The sequence below is a fragment of the Bubalus kerabau genome, chromosome 16 (genome assembly GCF_029407905.1).
Source record: "Bubalus kerabau isolate K-KA32 ecotype Philippines breed swamp buffalo chromosome 16, PCC_UOA_SB_1v2, whole genome shotgun sequence".
In the NCBI taxonomy this organism is placed as follows: domain Eukaryota; kingdom Metazoa; phylum Chordata; class Mammalia; order Artiodactyla; family Bovidae; genus Bubalus; species Bubalus kerabau.
In genome coordinates, this window is record NC_073639.1 from 47,738,919 (window position 1) to 47,763,547 (window position 24,629).

The following is a 24,629-nucleotide window of genomic DNA, read 5'->3' on the forward strand; positions in this document are numbered from 1 at the left end:
GTGTATCTGCTAATCCCAAACTCCTAATTTATCCTCCCCCAACCCCCTTTCCCCTTTGGTAACCACAGATCTGTTCTCTATGTCTGTGAGTCAGTTTCTGTTTCATAGGTAAGTTCATTTGTGTCATATTTTTAGAATCCACATATAAGTGATATCATACGGTATTTGTCATTCTCTTCCTGACTTACTTCACTTAGTATGATAATCTCTCAGTCCATCCATGTTGCTGTAAATGACATTATTTCATTCTTTTTTGTGGTTGAGTAATATTCCATGGTATAAATGTGCCACCTCTTCTTTATCCATTCATTTGTCTATGGACATTTAGGTGGCTTCCATGTCTTGGCTATTGTAAACCATGCTGCTGTGAACATTGGGATGCATGTATATTTTTGGAGTATGGTCTTCTCCAGATATATGCCCAGGAGTGGGATTATATGGTAGCTCTACTTTTAGTTATCCTTTTTATCCTGTTCATTACCCAGGAAGCAGCCCAGAGGAGGTGATTACTTTCGTCAACCAACTGAAGTCAGTAACATCTTTATTAAGGTGTGTAAATCAGGAGAGGTGATGGGAGTGGAGCCAATAGAAATTTTAGTCTATTTTTGAGAAGCCTGCTCTCATGGTCTGCAGTCCTAGGTGCTTGTGGGTGACAGGAAGCATGGAAAGTCGGCTGAATAACTTGACCATTAGCACAATTCTGCAATAAAACTACACCATTGTTAGGTTATAAATGTTCCCCAAACCTGAAAACAGTGTACAGCTTCTTTTCAAGGGCTATAATAACGTGACTTCAGTGAGCTGGTCTGCTTCAGCATCATGACCTAAAAAGGTGTCAGCACTGGTGGTGTCAAAGTCTGATGTGGCCTGTCTGCCAGGACTGGGGGAGGGGCGATGCTCCAAGCCAGTAGGCAGTCTCACCAGGAGACAGGTGGGTCTACCTTTGGCAGGAGTCCCAAGCCTAGCAGGTGGGGGGAATCTCTGAATCTGAGCTATGCTGGGGCCTGACCTTCAATAGCAACTATGTCGTGTTCAGTACAATGACACATCCAAGTGGTAATGGTGGGAATCTGAGTGATCCAGACTCATTCATCCCCAGGAGTCCTATCACTGTCCTTGGAGAGCAGATCCTTAGTGTAGGTATTTACATGAACATCAACACTTGTGATTCATTTCCACAGTCAGGACCCCAAATAAAGGAGCCTTTAGCCTGTGGGTGTATAGTCTTTGAAGGACGTAGGACAGTAGTATAACTCAAGAATAAGCAAAAATAGAGTAGGACTCTGGGTTTCAGCTCAGCCAATCTGTCAGCAAACCAGGCCCAGACAAGTTAGAGGTCTCTGTGCACCAAGGGCTCCACTGAGCCAGTAGCTTTGGGGAGAATAATGATGCCCCCCAATTCTACAGCTGCTGCCTTTTCCTATGAAGCTGAGATGCTGCAGGGTTAGGCTACTGCATTCTTAAACAAACCATTTCCACTTACTGTGTGAGGCTGTGGGAGCTTCCCACCTTGTTAATCATTGAGACTGAGTCAAGCTGTCCCCAGATGGAAGAGCAGGCCGGAGAGACCAGCACAGTCCTTCTGGTCAGGCATTTGGTTTTGACCAAAGCCTCAGAGCAGCCAGTTAGGCTAGACGGTGGCGGGGTGGGGGCGGGCAGGAGGAGGTTTTCATCGCTGTGAGGGAGGTGACAGGTCTAAACCCCAAGAGGGACCTCTGGTGAAGGCTGATTCCCTCTGCAAGGGGCTCTAGTCACCAAAATGATCAGACCAGAGTCCTGCAGCCTGATGACTTCAGCTCCTCGGGTCGTGGGCACTTGTTTGGTCAGGAGCATCTCCTCAGACACCAGGAATCAAGGAAGCAGGAAAACAGAAAGGTCACTTCCAAGTGGACACTCAGAGCTGTAACAACAGTAGTGGATTAGCCTAAAAGGTCCCAAACATACTGCTTCCCTTGTCCACTATGTGCATGTGTGTGTGCTAAATCGCTGTCACGTCCAACTCTTTGCGACTCTAAGGGCTGTAGCCCATCAGGCTCCTCTGGCCATGGGATTCTCCAGGCAAGAATACTGGAGTGGGTTGCCATGCCCTCCTCCAGAGGATCTTCCCAACCCAGGGATCAAACCTATGTCTCCCATATCTCCTGCATTGGCAGGTGGGTTCTTTACCACTAGCGCCACCTAGCCTAAATCCCATTAACGTAATTCACATGCCGCATGTCACTAGGGAATGAGCTAGGACGTGACTTGTAAACATAAGTCATAACATTTCAGTTCCCTCCTCCCTTCCCACTCCTCCTACCCAATATTCAGGTGAGTGCTCATGACCTGTGATCCCATCCCAGGGCAGAGAGACCTTGACCTCATCCCTGTCTTTCTCCTTAAAGCCGCTGAGGCCTGAGTAGGAGAGGTCAGGGAATGCAGGGTTGGGGGCAGGTGGGAGATGGCTCCATCGGCTAAGTGAGGAGCCTTCACATTTAATTTGGAGGCAGCTCATGGTTCAGCAAAGTGAACGTCCAATGTTGGGGCCCAACACCCTGGAGCAGAAGTTGGGGTTCTTGGGCTCACACCATCCATCTCAGCCTGGGGACCATGGGCTCAGCAGCCTTTGCAACACTGAATTCCAGCTGGGGGTGTGGAACTCACTCACTCCAGCTGAGAGCTCCACTTGCAAGGCAGCAACTTCTTTTTAAGGAGATTACTTTAATCTGGGGCATGTGTTGCCCTGTTTCCAAGAAAATATCCTTAAATTCTTTCCCAGCTGACAAGTGAGGCCAAGGGTGTCTTCCAGGGTGTGGGTGTCCCTTCCATCACTTGTCGGTGTCAGTCTCTCCAGTCACATTAATCAGTACTGTAACCCAATTGAGGGCCCAAAAGGTTCAAATACACGACCAAGCCTACATGAGTTTTCTGGGGCTGCTGCTGAAACAAGTATCCAGGTGCTTAACAGCAGAAATTTACTGTCTCCCAGCCCAGGAGATGAGACGTCCAAGACCAAGGTGTCAGCAGCTTGGTTCCTGCTGACAGCTGTGAGAACTACCTGTTCGGTGCCTCTCACATAGCCTCTGGTGATTCTGGCAATAATTTGTATTCTTTGACTTGTAAAAGCATCACTTCGATCTCTGCTTTCATACTCATATGGGTTCTTCCTAGTGTCTCTCTGTCCAGATTTCTCCTTTTTCTAAGAACACCAGTCATGTTGAATTAGGGCTCTAGTCTATCTGCCCCATGTGACCTCATCACAACTAATTACACCTGCTCTGACCCTATTCCCAAATAGGGACCAGGGACTTCAACATATGGATTTTGGGGGGACACAGTTCACCCCACAGCAATGCCTTCTCGGTGGTTTCCATGCGAGTTTGTGTGGTTTCCATGAGATTTCTCAGGGAAATCTCCCTCAAAGAACCAAGCTCACTTATGGCAGCCAGGACTACTGAAAAATTTCATCGATGCCTGACTGTCATTTCTGCAAAGATCTGAGGTTCGCGTGAAAGTCTGTCAGGAGAGCTAAGCCTAAGAGTTCCCAGGAGTTGCATTCTTCCCTAACAGGCACGATGCTTCCAACGTAGCACACGCACCTCACAAGTGAACTAGCCAGTGTTTCAGTGATTCATCTGGTTTCAGCTCACAGGGTATGTGGATGGTCTTCCTTTGTGTTGAGTGTGAACGTCCATTTCCGCGAATGTGGTCTGAAGAGTCTGGAACCTTGCTCTAGTCCAGGACTGTTCTTAGTACTGGTTATGGTGACAATGTGGATTTGAGCTGGCAGCCTGACTGGGGAGAAAGTTCTCACCCAGAGGAGTGTTGCAACAACCAAGTCACTGTTGAGACAACTGAACTGGAACCTCCTGCCTGGTAATTGACATGAAACTCCCCCTGAGCCTTCCTCACTAGCTGACAAACAGACAAACACTATCACCCTGTGGGACATACAACTTGATCACCATCATTGCTACCACATCGCATGGACTCTCCCTTCAAGTCCCATTGATCAGCCCACAAGACCCTCACCTACCCTCTTCCAGGAAGCCACCTTTTCCATCAGCTTCCCATCCTCACTGCCAAACTGTCAAGACTACAAAGAGTGAGATTTTACTCTACTCGTGAGTTAACAGGTTAAACTGTCATGGTTTCATGAATTCTGGAAGAAGACACATGCATTCTCTGGGTCAGGGACAGAAGACTTCGTGGCTCACAGTGATGCCAGCAGACAAAGAGAATCAGAGTGTCTTGTACTGGCTTCCTGCCCCCAACCCCATTTCCACAAGACAATGTGATCTCTGCATACAGTGGTTTGAGTTATAGGACAGAAACCCCCAGCTTAGGAACACAAACGTTTTATAATGGGTAGTAACTGTGCCTGCCTTTTGCTCTGCAGGAAGGCATTATTGCTATTTTCTAAGGGCGCTTGTGCAAACATCCTTGAAAAGATCACGTAGAACGAAGGCAGTCAGTCCTCCTATTTCTCTACAAAATGCAAGAGAGTGATGGAAAAACATCTAGCAGCATGCGACCAGGACAAACTGACCCAGAGCTGGTGCTACTAACCATTACATTGCACTCGGATAAGCTGAGCACAGTTCTAGTCTTAAATTTAAGGTTTTTCTCTTTTAAAAAAAGATTTTATTTGTGATTTGAAAAACTTGAATATGAGTTTTGTCAGAAATCGGAGTTTTACATACCTAAAGAAACATATTTCAGTCATACTAGTAGTATGGGGGTTTCCTCTGTCTGAAACGGCAAGACCCACAAGAAAACAAAATATTCAGTGTTGTTTTTGCTTAAGTCAACAGTTCATTTTCTTTTTAAACAGAACTCATTTAACATTTTAAGATTTTTATTTAATACTTTTATTACAATATTTATGTGGCAGCAATATTTAACAAGCTTCTGAGACACAGGATAAATTTCTGATAGATTTTGCAACTCTGCCAGAAGTAGAACTCAAAATAAATGTGTTATTTAAAACAACTGTTAAAGTAATAATAAAAGAAGTGTTGTTAGTATTAAGGAGGTTTTCAGTGCAAGGCTCAGTGGCTCTCCTATTTCACATAGAGGAACAATGAAAAGAAATACTTAAACCAGAAAAAAATTACTAGATACTTAGAGCAATGCACAGTTACCAAAAGCTTGAGAAAATACACTGAGAGATATGTTTAATATTTGCTAAAAAGAAAACTTTAGTTGCTCGTTTGTGAAGCCCCATGAATCATTCCACAGAACCAGGAGTGGAAGAACTTACTCCCTTTGTGCTTCAAAAATCAACTGGTCATATCTAAGCCAAAATTCACAGACTTCTTCTGGTTCTTCATTCTCCTTTCATTCCAAATAGGACTTGCTATTTTCTCCCTTCTAGATAATAAGTTCTTGGTTTAAGGGTCTCTGCTACCCCACTGGGGTGGCCCAGGAGTAGATTCCAAGGAATCCCCAAACCTCTGGAAATTCATATCAGTCTTGGGGTATAAGAGCATGCCCACATGCTTGGGAGGGTGATGGTCTTATCTGTTATCTTTTATCCAGTTCTCAAAGTGATTTGTGACTCAATCAAAGTGGAGGCCCACCAGCCTGTTGTAACAGTTTCCAGAGTAAAATATAAAGACAATTCACTAGGGTAAGTGAAGAAAATACTATAATTTCTATTTATTTTCATGCTCTCTTAAAGATAAGCTTCTTACTATATTGTAATATATCGGATTGAGAACAGCATATTATATTAATCATAAATATTAATAATACATATATGATAACATGCATTTTTATGGATTCATAATATATTGTCAGTTTACTAAAAATTTTATTAATACTAATGGTGTGCAGAATCCAAAAGGTTGGAGAATGCTGCTTGAAATTAGTGATTATCAAGCTGTGTCATAGGATTCTGCAGGGCATCTTTAACTTACATGTGGGAGGAGGTGAAGGAACAGAACATTCTCAAATACTAATATATTTTTATCCACTTCAATTTTCCAAGATACAATTTATTTGAGGAAGCAGGCAGCTCACTGTGATTGAACAACTTCACCGGCCACCAGTGCTTCCAAAGGCACAGAGTTTCTTGAGCCTCGTCTCTGTGACTTCCCAAAAGCCCTCAGCTTTACCTTCTTCTTGGGTATGTAATGTGTTGGAGTGTCCAACTTCTGCAACAGCATCTTTGTTGTGCTTTGCTTTGTTTTAGTTTCCCCCGAGACTACCTCATTGCTCTTTCTTCAGTACAGATGGGTTTGGCAACATTTCAGACTAAACAAACATCTTAGCTAACAGTTTAAGATTTGGGCATTATGCAAAGTCCTTTTCTGCCAAGTGATTTTCTTCTCAATCTATAAGGTTTAGTTGCAATTTAATGTTTTGACATGAAATACTTGGAAAAACTGAAAGGCAGCAGACCTTTATTGCAAATCTTCTACCAAAATTTCTGAGATTAAGTCCTAGATCTGCAACTTATATGTCATCTCAATTTCTATCCCATCTTCCTGACACTAAATTTATTATGATGAAAAAGAATTTGCATTGATAATAAAAGAAGCCTGGCTTTTAGGTTATCATTTTTTTTTTATCTTTTGGTTAGGTTTTTTTTTTTTAATTTGGAATCTATGCATTTATGAAACCTATTTTTTTTTGAAGGTACTGAATGCAGGAAGAATATTAATAGTTTTAGAGGTAAAAGTGTGTGGATTGTGTAAGCTGGTCAAAACAGATGCATGTGTGACAGGTCAAGGGCAAAGCTGCTTCAGGAGAAATATAGGTGGCACTAAAGTGTAGAATGTTCCAAGAGTGCACGTCACCAAGTCAGTGCACATCACCAACACCATAAAAGAAGCATTTAAAGGGAGCCACACTTCGCCTACAATCTGGAACCAAACACGCAAAGAGCAGAAGGAAACTGAAGGCAACCGGACTGCAAAGGGCTAATCACTTCCAGAAGCTCCCCGCCTCTCACACTGGGAGGGATCCTCCCCCTCAGGAGAGAACAGTTTTCCCAGGATTGGAGCCGAATTCCAACAGAGACTGTACACTGCGACACTATAAAGTCTGCTGAATAAAGCAAGCTGTCCCTGCTTTTAGCCTGTGTTTAGACCCAGGGGACTGCACTTCCCTAGCATCTCTGCGGCAGTCTCTGCAGGTTTGGTTTTGCAGATGATAAGTCCTTCTTGACAGGCTTTGCAAGGCCTCTGGCCAGACTCCCCCCATCCACCGCCCTCCCCCTTCACGTGTGCCACATCTGCCATCCTTTACTCTTCGAACCCTCCTTTACCTAACTGTCCCCGAGGGAAAAGCACCCAGGCCCACAATCAGGCACAGACAAGCTCCTTGTTTCATGGTTCAGGGAAGGGCAGCGCCCTATGATGCCACCCTGACAAATACCCATGAGAGAGTCCTTTCCTCTGAGGAATAATGACTCATCCAGGTAAAACCCATGCACTTATAGCCAGGATAATCCACTAACCCATTCTCTTTGGGACGACTACCTGTCACTTTAGCAGAGATGTGAGCGTGGCTTTCCAGCATTACACAGCCTAGACAGCATTCGGGCTTTGCTCTGGAGCTCTCAGGGTGGGATGGGGGCGTGCGTGCCCCCCAGTCACTCCTCCCTTCACTCCCCCTTACCTTGCCCAGCAGCCTGCTGTGTCCACAACTGCTCCTCACCTCACCATAGCTGCCCTGGAGGGTCTGGCCAAGTCACGGACGAGTAATTTGGAGAAAAGATTAGTAGTAAAAACAAACAAACAAACTACTGTAGCAACCATTCCTTCTTTCCCACCAAAGGGTGTGAAGGACAAGTGAGAGTGACATGAAATTTCCAGGCCAGGCATCCCAGCTTTGTGTCCATACTTATGGTCCTGCATCATTTTCTTCTGAGATACAGATGGATGCTCATTTAGTCATCTGCGCAGGTAAATTCCATCCTCATCCATGCTGCTCATGGCATGCTTGCACAGACTCACATCTCAGCATCACATTCCTTCCTTTTGCGCTTGAAGTGGCTTGAAAACTGTTGGGGAGAGAGGCAGCAGCCAATGGTCTGCTTGTTTTGCTTCTTTCTTTTCTTTATAAGCCATTTTGAACAAAGGGCTCCATGGACATGAATAATAACTAATAATAACAATGATTAACAATCATAGTCGCTCTGACAAATGGACTTTCTGTCCTTTTTCTCCTCCCCCCTCCACCGCTCATTCCAGGCACCTGAGGTTGCAGAGTGCACCCTGCACCCAAGCCTCTGTGTCCATGTGCACATGTGCACTTGCCCGGCAGCCCTTCCCCTTGGCCTGATGAGCTGCTTCCTCGAAGACTAAGACCCTTCTGCAGGCACTGAGTCTCCTCCTCCTTTGGGTTCCATGGCATTTTGTGATTATTTTTCTTATGTTCACCTTCCAATTTTCTTTCTTGATGAAAGAGGCCTTACTTGGAATTCCAAAAACAGCATTATATGTTTCTGGCACATAGTAGTCATTCAGTAAAAGATGAACAAATACATGAAATGAGTTTCTTCAGTGCTAGGTTCAAAACCTTTGTGTTTTCTTATGAAGTCCAGATGGAAGTAGAAAGAGAAGGAAAAATGGGAAAAGATCTTTGAACTCTATGTATTTCACTTTGCAGCTATCTCTGGGAGACTTCAAGGGAACTCTATGCTCACTTGAGAACGATATGTGACAAGCAAGTTTATTCTGTGTACTGGACACAAAATAATGGGACAAGAAGTCATGGAAACAACAGAACAGAAGAACAGCTCATGGAATTCTCAGGAGGAATAGGCATCTGGGGACTCAAATTGTATTATAGAACAGTTGACTTGGCGGTAAGATTCAGCCCTCAACCCTGTCAGAGACCCTTTGTGTCCACTCTTTCTCCATTCTCAACTCCACGCCAGTCTCAAGCCTCTGTCTTGGTCCTTCACTTTCCTTGTGAACTCACCCTCAGGCTCTGTCCCTGGGCACCTTCAGTGATCCAGACTTGAATGTGTCTCTGACAGGTACATACTCTAGAATTGATAAGGCAGAGATGAGAAAGGGATTCCTCCAAGTTTTGAGCATCCAAGTTGCAGATTTTGAGTGCATTCCATCACAGAAATGCTGTGTGTCCATCTGGCTACGCAGCATCCCACAGTTAAGGAGCCTTTGCACACTGGGCCAGGTAATCTATAACAGGTGACTGAATAGTTTTAAGAAAACACATTTTAGTAACTTTTTCTTTGGATAAAATATCAAACTTATGGAAAGACTGCAGGAATAGTACAAGGAATTCCCATGTAGCTTTGACTCAGATTGCTTACATTTCCCTCAGATTGTTTTCAACAGAGTCTGGTCAACAGAACATGCTGGTCATAGCAAATACCCTCGTCCAACAACACAAGAGCCAACTCTACACCTAGACATCACTAGATGGTCAATACTGAAATCAGATTGAGTATATTCTTTGCAGCCAAAGATGGAGAAGCTCTATAACGGTCAGCAAAGACAAGAAAGACCTTGGGCTGACTGTGGCTCAGATCATGAGCTCCATATTGCAAAATTCAGTCTTAAACTGAAGAAAGTAGGGAAAACCACTAAGACATTCAGGTATGACCTAAATCAAATCCTTTATGATGATACAGTGGAGGTGATGAATAGATTTAAGAGATTAGACCTGGTAGACAGAGTGCCTAAAGAACTGTGGATGGAAGTTCGTAACGTTGTAGAGGAGGCAGTGACCAAAATCATCCCAAAGAAAAGGAAATGCAAGCAGACAAAGTGGTTGTCTGAGGATTCTTTACAAAAATAGCTGAGGAAACAAGAGAAGCAAATAGCAAGGGAGAAAGGGAAAGATATACCCAACTGAATGCAGAGTTTCAGAGAATAGCAAGGAGAGATAAGAAGGCCTATTTAAATGAACAATGCAAAGAAATAGAGGAAAACAATAGAGTAGGAAAGACTAGAGATCTCTTCAAGAAAATGAGAGATATCAAGGAAACATTTCATGCAAGGATGGGCACAATAAAAGACAGAAACAGTAAGGACCTAACAGAAGCATAAGAGATTAAGAAGAGGTGGCAAAAATACACAGGAAAACTATTAAAAAAAAAAAAAGATCATCTTAATGACTCAGATAACCATGATGGTGTGGTCACTCACCTAGTGTCAGACATCCTGGACTGTGAAGTCAAGTGGGACTTAGGAAGTAATAGTACGAACAAAGCTGGTAGAGGTGATGGAATTCCAGCTGAACGATTTCAAATCCTAAAAGATGATGCTGTGAAAATGCTGTGCTCAATATGTCAGTAAATTTGGAAAACTCAGCAGTAGCCACAGGACTGGAAAAGGTCAGTTCTCATTTCCAATCCCAAAGAAAGGCAATGCCAAAGAAAGTTCAAAGCTATGATGCTGAAGCTGAAGCTGAAGCTCCAATACTTTGGCCACCTGATGCAATAAGCCGACTCATTGGAAAAGACCTAATGCTGGGAAAGTCTGAAGGCGAAAGGAGAAGAGGGCAGCAGAGGATGAGATGATTGGAGAGCATCACTGACTCAATGAACATGAATTTGAGCAAATTCCAGGAGATAGTGGAGGACAGAGGAACATGGCACGTTGCAGTCCATGGGGCTGTAAAGAGTTGGACATGACTTAGCGACTGAACAACAGATTGTTTATATTTTCCTTCACTGGTTCTGTGTGTGTACATGTGTTTATACACACAGAGAGAGAATATTTTTTGAATTCCAATTAACTTACAACTTTTGGAACGTAAATTATTAGCAAATTTGTGTCTGCTTAAACAGGTGATAAATAACACATTTTATGCTTTTTAATTTTCCTTAATTTCTAATATTTTCCTTGTAATAAGGGCTCAGTTCCAGAAAGAAAAATATATTTAAGTCTTGATTTTACTTTTAAATTCTTTTATTAACTTCATATGCTTGTAAGATTATAACTATATTTTTCCAAGTCCTGTGGTAGTCCCCAGTAATAGGATTAGCATTTAATGAGCCACATCAGTGCTTCAAGACACAGGATCATTACTGAGTAAATAATAATTATTGTAATATATATAATAATACACAGGGATGCTAAGAGACCTATCAGAAATTACTGGTATTCCTGAGGTCACCATGGACTAGCCTGGGGACCAATGGAGATAATTTTTAAATTTTTAAGCTGAATTACTTCTCAGATCCACAAATAAGAGTTTGCTGTATCTATAGCTCTGCTAATAGTGACTTAAACACTTGTATGTCCCTCTTTCTGTAGCTTTGAAGCTGTATTCATTTAAAAATCAGATCTTATCTCCAACCAAACTCTGTATGTTATTTAGTTCAGCAGAGATCTTAGACTAACATCACTAAAAATAAAAGTTTATGTTCCAGAAAAATGTTTTGAAAGTTCCAGAATAAAATCACAGCATCATTTTCTTCATCAACATTAACATTCCCTTTAAAAATATCATTATTTCACTAGAATACAATATTCACAGATGTGTACTTAAGACAAAAGCTTGATTCTGAGGACATATATACACACCAAAGTGCTCAACACAAATACTTAAAAGTAAGCTATCAGCAAAAAGAACAAGTCTTATTTCCGACTTCTGAACTTAGATTTTCCTCATGCAACTTTCTGTGGCTCAGCCTGGCAATGGAGGGTGTCTGCTGAAATAGGTCCAAATTACTTCGGTGTGTGTAAGTACTTTACTTCTGACTTTATGGCTCGCTCCCTGAATGCTGCCTTTACTCCATGTTGCTTCAATTAAAGTAAATCATAATGATATTATTGCATTTTAATATAGGCCATAACCCTCTTTTACCCTGAAGATGACACAAAAATGAATTAATAGAAATGAAATTGCTATTATGAATTAAAATAGCCTTTACCATGTATAGACTTTTACAAATGTCAAAAAAGGAAATACTTATTTTTATGACATATTATGTTGTAGAGAATATTTTTATAAAATCATCTTGATATTTACAGGAGAACTACTTTAGATTCATATTGCATCTAGCCCATAATGGCTTATTTTCTTTAAGAAAAGGGAAAAGAAAAAAGTGCAACAGGAAAAAAAAAACTCAGTCTATCTTATTATATATGCTAACTGTTAAATGAGGAAACATAACAAAATGTACAGTTGAAAGATTCAAAGAGCTTATGGTATCAAGACTATTGTTTCTATTCAACAAGCGTTTTTAAGGCAACCAACACTGCCACAAGCACTTGGATAACCAGGGCATTGGGCCAGGGCAGGATACGCAGACAGCTCACCAGGTGCTACAGGTCACTACATTACCTGATCTATGTACAAGGTGCTGAGTTTTGAGTACAGGTAATAAGTATATTATATCCCCTCAAAGTCACTTTTTGAGGTTTCTTTGTTTTTCACTGAAAAATTGAATATTGAAGTGAATACATTTTTGTCATGTTAAGTGGAAGGAAAAGTAGATGGTGACTTGGCTCCTGAAATGTTAATACTGATCGTCAGCTCACCACCATGCCAGTGTGCTCTCAGAGGGTCCACTCACGTTCCAAGGAGTCAAACCCCAAAGGCTAACAATCAGGTGTGTATTTGGTTAATCTATTCCTGATGCTTTGCCTAAAAAATTGGCATTGGCTTCCTCAACATCTTTTTTCTGGAACCATGGCTTTGAAGTTGTTCCTTGTTGATACGCTTCCAGAAAATGACAGATCCCAGGAATGTCACTAGGAAAGTTTGGTGGAAGTTCTTCCCTTGATCGAGGTGTAAACACAAAACCAGGACAGTCCTTGAGTAATCTGGAAAGATTAAAAGGCAGATATTGATCATAAAACAACATTGACATAACTGTCTAGTCAAGAAAAGGCAACATAACTAAGGGAACATTCCTGAGAATGTTGATAAACCCACCATCTTCAGTGTGATTGACAGAAAAATCCTAATGATGTTTACAAACACATTGTTCTTCACAGAAGAACAATGAAGAATCAATTCACAATAACAGAAAGTTCCACCAGATAATGGATTTCACTCATATTAGGAAAAATAACTATAAAATATTTTTGTAAAGATATCATCCATAATCTATACAATAGTGCAATTCATAGTGGTGGAAAAAACCCAAATGATACAAAGTTTAATAATATAAGAAAATAATATTATAGAACTGAAGGAGTTGAAAGATATGACACTATATCCATTCATTTTGTAAATATTACTGAGAAATAATCATGGGCAAGAACTTTTGAAAGAAAAGTTCTACATAATATATACACACACATATATATGTGAAAGTGAAAGTCGCTCAGTCGTGTCCACCTCTTTGTGATCCCATGAACTATACAGTCCATGGAATTTTCCAAGCCAGAATACTGGAGCAGGTAGCTGTTCCCTTCTCCAGGGGATCTTCCCAACCCACAAATTGAACCAGGATCTCCTGCACTGCAGGCAGATTCTTTACCAGCTTAGCTACCAGGGAAGCTATATATATATATATATATATATATATATATATATATATATATATATATATACACACACACAGACAGACAGACACATATAATGTGAGAATGGGGCTTTCTCAGTGACTCAGTGGTAAAGAATCTGCCTGCAATGCAGGAGATGCAGGTTCAGTCCTTGGACTGGGAAGATCCCTTGGAGGAGGGCATGGCAACCCACTCCAGTATTCCTGCCAGGAAAATTCCATGGAGAGAGGAGCCTGGTGGGCTACGGTCCACGGAGTCACAAAGAGTCAGGCACAACCAAAGCAACTGAGTGCACACACAAAATGGGGAAATAACTTTGGGATCTCTTTGGATAAAGTTTTTATGAATTCTAGGTTAGTAGGACTAAAGTGAGGTTTAGTTGTATATATGTATACTCTACTTACTATCTGATATTTGCAATATGTTTTCTTCTTAAATTCTTAAGAATTAAATTTCCTCCTAAATTCAGATGTTCTACCAGCTTTTATTATTTGCTTCATTGGTCCATGAGGATAAACTCATTTTAAATTCTAATCACACTGATTAAGTTACTGGCTCCTCTTCCCATTTGCTTCCCGAGGTCTCTGTCAAATGCAAACTTAATAAGCATCTCTCTGATCTATTATTCAGGCCATGGATGAGAACAAGCTCTAAACCAGCTTCTACAGAAAATTACTCATATCGTCCCTTCCACTCCCCTGCAATGGGACATCTAAATGAAAAGAGTGATGATATTGTGCTAAAGTTCAGAACTGTGATGCTCTATATGTACTGAGGAAACTGCTATATAGACATGAAGGTCTCAAGGATTACAGACCTCAGACAGAATACACAAGAGTGTTCAATTAACTAATTTTATAAGCGCATCAATAAATATTTAGTCTGCAAAAGAATAAAACAAGTGAAATGATGTTTTAGTCATGGATTTGTAAATATTTCAAGTACCTATTATTTATAAGGCATCAGATCAGATCAGTCGCTCAGTCGTGTCCGACTCTTTGCGACCCCATGAATCGCAGCACACCAGGCCTCCCTGTCCATCACCAACTCCCAGAGTTCACTCAGACTCACGTCCATCGAGTCAGTGATGCCATCCAGCCATCTCATCCTCTGTTGTCCCCTTCTCCTCTTGCCCCCAATCCCTCCCAGCATCAGAGTCCTTTCCAATGAGTCAACTCTTCTCGTGAGGTGGCCAAAGTACTGGAGTTTCAGCTTTAGCATCATTCCCTCCAAAGAAATCCCAGGGCTGATCTCCTTCAGAATGGACTGGTTGGATCTCCTTGCAGTCCAAGGGACTCTCAAGAGTCTTCTCCAACACCACAGTTCAAAAGCATCAATTCTTCGGCGCTCAGCCTTCTTCACAGTCCAACTCTCACATCCATACATGACCACAGGAAAAACCATAGCCAAGGCATAGTAGTTGGTAATATATAGTGAAAAATTACAGAATTCCACAGTATTGAAAGTGTAAGCTTCAAAGTGTGGTACATCTAAGTTTGAATAACAGCAAAGATGTCAGATTTCTAGCCTTTAAAAGGAAACTATAATAATACACAGGGCTTCCCTCATGGCTCAAATGGTAAAGAATTTGCCTGCAATGCAGGAGACCTGGGTTCGATCCCTGGGTTGAGAAGATCCCCTGGAGATGGAACCCCATCTCTAGCTTCCTTTCTTCCATCCTTTGGAGAAGGGCATGGCAACCCACTCCAGTATTCTTGCCTGGATAATTCTATGGACAGAGGAGCCTGGCAGGCTACCATCCATGGGGTCGCAAAGAGTCAAACACGACTGAGCGACTAACACTTTCACTTTCATAATAATACAGGTCTCTTAGGACAATTATGAAGATTAAATAAATTGTTTAAACAAGATTCATTAATCATCAATTGGATGTCACACAACACCTGCCATATTGGTAACAATAAGTTTGATAATATCAGGCATTGGGAAATAGAAACCTTCAGACACAATGGAACACAGATGGGTTTGGACAGCTGAGTGATGCTGAGTAAAGCTGAAACTGAGTAATGAAGCTCATGATCTGGGAATGTCATTCATAGGTATGTTATCTAGAGACATGTATATAAGTATATTTATCAAATCAGTTTGCATAATAATGAAAAACTGGCTATCCTGAAATTAACCATGGACAGAAGACAGAGTGGCTTACTTATATCCTAGAATACATATTACATCATAGGCACATCTGGTGACATGTTAGATTTATCTCTGACCTGCCTGGGAGAACCAACTGTTAAATACTCAGGAATCTTCAAGCCAATTAAACCATGGATAGGCTGAAACCAGCCACAGTGTAGTGTTTACACTTTAGAAATGGTAAATGCTAGAAGTCAGGGAGTATCTACTTCAATCCCCAAGCTGGTTGACCAGCTTACCACTGCATTTGGAATACTTTAACTAAATGAACTAGATTTATATGAACTGGATTTATACTTTATCAAGAAAAAAATCTCAAAAACATAATATTGAATGGATTCAAGGCAAGTTGCAAAAGAATATGGACAGGTTGAGTGGGAGTTTATTTTTCTCTGGTTTTATTTTTGTATCTAGCCCATTTAGAAGTGGTTTTAAAGTAAATCATTAGAATGTATTAAGAGCTTTTCTTAAGATCACACAGCTGGTAAGCCCTGTACTGGGGACCCATAAGACATGTCTTCTGACTACAAATCCCATGCTTTTTAAAGAAACTTACAGATAAACACAGTGTCATGGAATTAGAAATGTTCATTAAATCTTTTTTAAAAAATCCAAATTTATAAGAAAAACAGGTTGGAAATATAAAACCATTTAGATGAAAGCTTGAGGAGAGAAAGATCCGAGATTAGCAGCAACAGTCCCAGGGCGGATGCTCACACGCGGAAGGCGGTTTTCTTACTCCCCCGGACTGGACACCATGTCCTCCAAGCGGCTGCATCAACTCTCCTAATTCTGTCATCTGCCCTTTACGCTCCTTGTTCCCTCACAGAATCCAAGTCCTGCTTCTGTGTCACCTCAGGAGTTCCTAGGTCAACCTTCCCACCCACAGGGGTGGCTCCATTATGCTCCATTATGCCCCAGTTTTGTCTTTAATGATCTTGGATCATCACACACCCTTCTCCTCAATCCACTGATCCAACACTCAAACAGTACCGAACCTAGTCTCTGTGAGTTCTCTGCAGTTCAGTACAAACAAATAAAAATGCAGAAAATTGTCCCCGAGAATAAAACTCCTCAAGGCCTTTAAAAAAAAGGAATGTATAACTGCTATTACATTGCTACTTTCTAAATTACTGATTAGAATTTGGAAACAGAAGTTTGAAAGTAGTGGATATTTTTGGGTGTGGGGATGTAGTCTGTGTCCTAAATGTACATGTTTCATAAATATATCAAGGAAGGTAAGCTTCCTAATATTATTTTGTTGAGAAATACCATTCCAGGATTTAACGTTCTTTCATTAAAGCTCTGCAAAGAAACAATCACCTTTTATATCTGCATGAATTCTTATAAAATCTACCCTTGTCCTGAACTTAACCATTTCAGGCACAGGGATGAGCTGAGATGACCACGTGAGGGTGTATCCAGGGCAGGTGAGGAATGTGTCCCTGAGGAGATGACATTTGACTTAAGGTCAGATCACGAGAAGGAGGAAAACAGGAGATGACCCAGGAGAGAAAGAGAAAGCAGATTCAGGAATCAGTTTAGCAAGTCTGATGAATAAAAACGAGGCTGGGGTTGCAGGAGATCCATGAAATAAGGAGAAAGTGGAAGAAAATGAGGTGGTAAGAGCTGATGTGACTATGACCAGAGACACCACTTGAGTCTGTGGTTACAAGTCTGATTTTATTCTGGTTGCAGTGGAGGCCACTGGAGGGCTTGTAGGGCAGGGATGACAGATCTGCTTATGGTTTAGGAAGAGAACTTGGCTCTTGTGTGGAGGATGAGCCAAGGAGGAGGCACACGAGATACAAGAGTGAGGGTGATGCTTGGCTGGGGTGGTGGCATTGAAGGAGGTGAGAAAGGCTATGTGCAGGACACACGTGTGGAGGCAGGGGTGGGGCATGATGGGGAGAAGGGAGAGATCACTCTGAGGTCCCTGGTTTGAGTAACTAGGTAGACACTGCTGCTCTTTAAAGAGACTGATGGAGTTTCGCTGGGTGGGAAGTAGATTTTATCCACATGGGGGTGGGGAATTGGAAATCAGTTGTTCTAACATGATCACATTAGCCATCTAATAGGTCAATTAGTCATCCAAGTAGAAATACAGGACAGAATTATATGAGTCGAGCTCAGTAGAGAATCATGGGTCAGGCTAGAGATAAAAGTGGTAAATCATAACATTTCAGAAACATGAGAACACAGACATGGCTCTGGGCAGGACAATTTTCCAAAGTTTAGTGGTTTTGAGACAGCCTGGGACCTGGGGATCCTTTGCTGCAATGCTTGCACCTGGACAATCTTTCCCTCCAGCAACAAAATACAAAGAAACTGTGGGAGTAAAAATAACTATGTGCATATGCAGCTGGAGCAAATTTTGGACCAAAAAATACAAAAAGACCGAAAACCCAACTGCCACTTCTGAGGAGCAAAAGTAGGGGATTGGAAGCAAAAGTAGGGTACTGCACATGCCCCCTGCACTCAACACCACCAGAGGGATGCAGAATCCACCTAAGCCACCCCTTCAGCCAGACCCCTGGACACACCCTACCCTCACCCCATAAAAGCAACTAGCTTATCCTCCACTCCAGGAGCAAGCAAGGGAAACTTGTTGCTACTTGTTCTCACTCCCTCCTGTTGCAGCTGCTGCTGCTAAGTCGCTTCAGTCGTGTCCGACTCTGTGCGACCCCAGAGATGGCAGCCCACCAGGCTCCCCCATCCCTGGGAGTCTCCAGGCAATAACACTGGAGTGGGTTGCCATTTCCTTCTCCAATGCATGAAAGTGAAAAGTGAAAGTGAAGTCGCTCAGTCGTGTCCAACTCTTCGCGACCCCATGGACTGCAGCCTACCAGGCTCCTCCATCCATGGGATTTTCCAGGCAGCAGGGGCCCCAATAAAGCCTTGCCTAAATTTTCTATCTGGCCTCTAGTCAGTTTCTACTGATTAAGGATTGCAATAACCTGGTGGGGAATGGTTTTGTGGAGACAGCAGCAACCAAGACAAGGAGAAGGAGCAGCCACAAGGGACCCTGGTGAATCCATTGTCACAAAAGCCTGAAGAAGAAGATATTCAAAACATCCTGAGATGGTGAGGAAGATAAGGAGAGAGAACTGACCCTGAGTTTAGCAAGGGGCGCCCATGACCCTGCTGGGAGCCATTGGAGTGGCCTGTGAGGGACAAACACCGACCAGAGTGAGCTGAAGAGCAAGGGGAGGCCCTGAGCATAGACGACCTGTGTGCAGACTTTTTCTGGAAAAGGAGCAGGAATGCAAGGAGACAGCAGAGACAGTCTTGGAAACAAAACAAAGATGTTACCTTTAAAGAGGTAAGTAAACAGATATGGCTGTATTTTAATGGGAAGAATCATTTCATTGGAGGAACTGATCATACACAAGGCTGATATTTTCAAAAGAAAACGTTTGAAAGGACAGCAAATCCAGAGCAGGGCTGTTGGTCCCCAGGACAGGAACCACACACAGTCAAGAATGCCAGGGAGCCAGGTGCACTGGATCTGAGCATGAAGCTGGAGCGGGTCTTAGCAGGTTTCAACCTTTCTTGGGCAAAACAAAGCAAGGTTTTCAACTTAGAATCAGGGCTGGAAAGGAAAGTTGTTTGGAGTAGAAAGAAGATGCTATGAAACCATCATAGCAGTTCATTTGCTTAGATCTGGAAAACCTTTTTGTTCTTCAAGGATTTCCATTATACTTTGATTTTTCAAAGCAGATAAACTGTATATACACCTGGCACATGAATTAAGGGTGTTCTTTTCGGGGACCATGCCCATCAATTTGTGTAGTCTCTGTAACTCTGGTCAGTGTTAGAATACCTCCCAAGCCTGTGAGAAGGAATACATTATTACCCTTTGCTTAAAGGGTAATAATGGGGGAGACAGGATATACATTGAGGATGACAGCCAGGCTACAGGTATCTCAGGAGGGTCATTCCCATAGACTAACAAGTAGTTTAAAAAGAGTTAAAATGAGGATGACTCCATTATGACTTTTCTCTAATATTATCTAAGCAAGAAAATGTTATGAAGAATGAGACAAATCAATGAACAAAAATGACAACTGCATATAAAAGAGTACATTTCAGGCGCTCAGTGGGGTCATACCTGTAAGTGGTTGGGCTGACGTTGATTTTCCGGGGGACACTGCACGATTCAAATTTGTTAGCCAGGGTGACATTGTTTCCAAAAAGGCAGTAACGAGGCATTTTAACTCCAACAACTCCAGCAAAAACTGACCCAGAATGCAGCCCAATGCGCATCTGAAAGCGAAAAGTCAGTCAGTGTTCTCGCCATTGGAAAAACACTCCTGCTTGTCAGTGCTGTTTGTGGACCTGTTGAAATTATTATACTCTTCGCTCTTCCCACACCTCCTCCTTCCTCCAAACCTCCAGCCAATGTTCCTCTACTCCTCCCTTCCAAGGAAGAACCACTAGTGGGGCATCAGTCACCCCTCTTCACTTCTCATGGATGCACTTGGGTTTATCACACAATGTGTATTTCACTCGTCTTTCCTATCTGAATCAAAGCCCCCCCACGAACCTACCACAGTCGCCATGGTGACCAGACGAAGTCTCTGCAGGCTATGTGAACATCCTCTGTCCGTTGGGTGAGAGAGACAGGACTTCTGGAGCCCAGAAGCTGTTTCCCAAAACACGGTCACTTCTCAGGATATAAAGTGTGGGTGTTTAGGTATTTTGCTCACAAGAACTTTATGCCAGACACTACCTCACTATTCAAATGGCCAACCCGGGGAGAAAAAGAATTGTAATATTGAAGCAGAAAATGACGGAGGAAGCAGAAAGCTGGCATTGCTGAGCCTGGATCGCAGCGACTATAAACACTTCAGTCAACATCTGGACCCATGGAAAACAAGAGTCGTGCCATATCTGGGTATAAGAGGCAGTCAGAATACACTGAGGTGAATGTTTAGGAATTCTGAAAGCAATTGATAATTTGGAGAGCAGTTAAGGAGTTAAGGCAATGTTTCGGAGAAGGCAATGGCACCCACTCCAGTACTCCTGCCTGGAAAATCCCATGGATAGTGGAGCCTGAAAGGCTGCAGTCCATGGGGTCGCTGAGGGTCGGACACGACTGAGCGACTTCACTTTAAGGCAATGTTTTAAACTGGGATCTTTTAGACTGAAAACTGGCTGATCTTAGGGGAGGCACAGATTTTTAAATCACTGCTACAACGAAGCAAGTGAGAGTAAGGGTGTTTAAGATGACAATCAGACACCACGTTTGCTATTTTCAAATTCTATGTTCAGTTGACCACTTAAAACAAGTTCCATCAGATCCCTGTATTGTACACAGAGGCTAAGGACCTAGTCACCTAGCTGTAATTTAGAATACAGGAGACCCCAGACTTCCCAAATTTTATGGCTAATTTCAGACCTCTTCTAGAAACTTCTGAGAATCATTTGTTAAACCATGAATTCTGCAACATTTTTAAACAAAAGCACTACATCATGAATCAAGGGATTTGTATTAGAAACCAAAATTCTGCTAATAGCTGGCAGTCTGACTTTTTTAATTGAAGTATACTTGACTTACGATATTATTTTCAGACGTACAATTGTTCAATATTTTACAGATCATGCCCTACACAAAGTTATTATAGAATATTAGCTCTTTTTCTTGCACTGTACATCACATCCTGTAACTTACTTATTTCATACCTAGTGGTCTGTATCTCTGACCCCCACTCCCTGCCCTCCCCCTCTACCTGCTTCTCACTGGTGACCACTGGCTTGTTCTCTGCGTCTGGTTGTCTGACATTCTCTAAATCTCCATATCTCCCTTGTACTCTTTCCTCACCTAAAAAATTCAGGATTGGATTACTTTTAAAGCCTCTTCATCAGTTTTACTTTAAGCACAAAAACATAAATTTCTATTGCATCCAGCTTTTTCTTCCTTAGGAGAATAGGGTTCTATACATAAACAATTAACAAAGAACAATTTAAACAAACCAAGAAAAGGTGACAAAAGGCTATCTTCTGCTTATAAATACCAGGCATACTTTCATAAGTTTTTATTTTCTTTGGGCATTCTTATTAAACCAGTTTCTCCCTTGTACCTAGTTATTCTAGCTTTTAACAGGACAAGTTCATCAGAGTGTTTTAATGTTTCTATTGCATAATTAATATAGAAATACATCCTCCTTGTAAACATCCAAACAACACAGACAAGGCCAAGGTCCTTTGCTTTCTCCCCTCCCTCCCTCCCCTAGCCCTGAATTGCACTCTTGACTCCAAAGCTTTATCAGAGATCTTTGTAAATTTACAAGCACAAAAATGGTCCAAAGTTTGAGGTGCCCATCATGCCCCAAGTGGAAATCTGCTGGGGAGTCTCCCAATCAGGGCCACTTTAGACATAGCCCTTCCACACACTGGCTGCTGGGCTGGGAGGGAGGCTCCCAGAGCATGCACTCTGCACTTCCTGACTCCCGCTGTGCTTCTCAGCCTGGTCAAAGTCTCCATCCTAAGACAGAATTCACCTGCAGTCTTCCAAGCCTCAGTGGATGGGTGTTGGTAAGGAAATTGGTAGAATAACCAGTAGACAGTTAGTACACATGACACGTTGGAGAAAGATCATAGAGTTTGAAAACAAAAATATTTCCTATTCTTTCACTGTGATTCCATTTCATGGGGAAGGAGGGTAAGAAGTCGTAAAAGCCTGGGCTTTGCACCCAGAAACACACAGCTTCAAATCCAGTAGAGTCTTGATTGCCCTTGTCCATCACTGAATTGTGGATTCCTCTACAATGTGGCTCAATTATATTATACATTAAATATACTACACATATACTAAGTAAAATGATGTTTAAGTCACAACTGCTCCCGTGACACACATTAGTGTTTTTTTCTCACTACTAAAAATAGTCTGCACTTTTGGTAATTCATGAGTAACCCCTAAGGCCATCAGAAATTTCCTAGGTCAGTACAAATAAAAAGGCATGTTTAAACCTGAATTTATAGGTCAGTAAAACTTGCCTGGAGAATCCCAGGGACATAGGAGCCTGATGGGCTACTGTCTATGGGGTCGCTCAGAGTCGGACATGACTGAAGTGACTTAGCAGCAGCAGCAGCAGCAAAGCTAAATTATTATCACCTGGGTAACCATCTTTGAAAGTAGCTATAAATAATTCTTGCAATTGCAAAACTGTAAAAGTACATTTCTACAAATGTCAAAAATCATGGCACTAACCCCCTTCCCCAAACACACACATCTTAATTATAGAATCCATTTAAGTGGAGATCACTGGGTTTATTATTAATCCGGATATTTTATGTATTCACTTTGATGCTATGAGATTCCTCATCAAAAAAAACAAAACAAAATATAATTATCTTCTAAAAAATTATAGAAATTAACCATCTGGAAAAGTCAGACACTGTGATGCTTTTAAAACACAGTGGAGAATTGTTTCACACTCTTCCTGTTGTGACCTGGCATCTATGTCCTCTCCCTTCTGGGCAGGCTTAAGGTTGCTTTGACCAATACAATGGACATGTCACCGTGTATCTCCTAAGGCCAAGGTGTAAAAGGCCATGCAGCAGATACCGACTTTGTTCAGCGGACACCCACCCCCAGGTAAGAAGTGTGACTATCCCAAGGCTGCCCAGCTGGAGCAGGACATGTAATCACTGGGCTGACAGTCCTAACTGGGTCCACCCTCTGCCATGCCCAACCACAACCAGGCAGGTGAGATAGGCGGCATCTTGAAATGGTCCTCTGGTTCAAGTGATGTAATCCCAGCTACTCTGCATACCCTCAACCACTGAGAATTCCCAGTGGAGGTACCAGATACTGTGAGAAATGACAAGGCACTCGTGCCTCATCCAAATTCCACTGCCCAGAATCAATGCATCACAAAAGCTCTGTGGTTTTATACCACTAACTTTAGGGAAGCATGTCACACATCAGTATATAACTGGGATGACTATTCTCTTAAAAAATAGTTGTGAAGGCTTACACATACAGCTTCTATTGATATTAACATTGGAGAGAAAAAGAAAGTGAAAGTTAATGGCTCAGTCATGTCTGACTCTTTGTGACCCCATGGACTGTATAGCCTGCCAGGCTCCTCTGTCCATAGCATTCTCCAGGCACGATGCTGGAGTGGGTAGCTGTTCCCTTCTCCAGAGGATCTTCCCAACCAAGGGACTGAACCTGGGTCTACTGAATTGCAGGCAGGTTCTTTATGGCATAAGCCAGAGCTCTGGCTAACCTTCTTTTTCCTCCTTCTCTCTGTATTTTATATCATGCCAGATAGGATTCCATATTATTTCAAAGGCCCATTTCTGAAGGTCATCAATTGAGGACTGTTCTATAAAAGTTAAGTGGCAGATTCACTTCAAGTAGGACAAATAAAGATATCTGTTCATGTGTTATCTATTAAATCTATGCCAGGCACGTTAATTTTATCATCTGCAATAAGACATTCTTATTCTGGGATCTGGCTTATTTAGAAATTTTGGAATTTTATGTGTCCTGGAAAATATTACTAGATTACCCAGTCCACATTCATTCTAGTTAAATTCCTCCCCTGCAGGGCTCAAAAAACCCAAAACTACATTTTTAAAACTCCCTCGAAGTTTCTAGATGTACTGAGGTTTTAGTGAATCAGACGCCCTTGCATGAGCTCTGGGAATCTGGATTTCTGCCTACAGCTTCCCTTGTGAGCACAGCAGAAGACTGCGTGCTCCCTCTCCCAGGCTTAGCAGGGAGCCCGGTTTCTAGTCATTCAATTTGTGAGTCATGATGCAGGATTTCCACGTTGCTGATGCAGTTACAGTGGGTGCAACTCTGCTGTGCAGCCAGTAGTGGAGACAGCTACTTTCTGAGCACAATGGTTTCCTGCCTGGCTGTGGCTGTGTGGTTCTAGAAGCAGCTTCCAGATCACAGAAGAAGCCATGGTTCTGAAGCATGGCTTTAGGATCCACTCTTTGAGAGCACAAGTCATGGATGGCTTCCTTGGTCCTAGTGATCTGTAAGCCACTTACAGATTTTCTGCTGCTTCAACAAGCTGGAGATCTACT

General features: G+C 42.2%; 1 protein-coding gene and 1 long non-coding RNA gene across 7 annotated transcripts in view; both read right to left on the reverse strand.

Annotated features, from left to right (window-relative positions):
• Positions 1-547: 547 nt before the first annotated feature.
• On the reverse strand, positions 548-3,281 carry LOC129630008 (uncharacterized). The gene is made up of 3 exons (XR_008703462.1): positions 2,300-3,281; positions 1,484-1,900; positions 548-700 (listed from the first exon to the last, which is right to left on the reverse strand). It is a non-coding gene; the product is annotated as an uncharacterized LOC129630008 (long non-coding RNA).
• Positions 3,282-4,284: 1,003 nt separating this feature from the next.
• The window catches only part of GUCY1A1 (guanylate cyclase 1 soluble subunit alpha 1), a 72,149-nt gene continuing 51,804 nt past the window's right edge, over positions 4,285-24,629 (reverse strand). For all 6 annotated transcript variants that reach the window (XM_055549562.1, XM_055549559.1, XM_055549563.1 and 3 more), the window contains 2 exons: positions 19,693-19,847; positions 4,285-12,737 (listed from right to left, as the gene is read on the reverse strand). In XM_055549562.1, the coding sequence (XP_055405537.1) occupies positions 12,536-12,737; positions 19,693-19,847 (357 nt within the window). In that variant the 3' untranslated portion in view covers positions 4,285-12,535. The remainder of the gene's footprint in view (positions 12,738-19,692; positions 19,848-24,629) is intronic.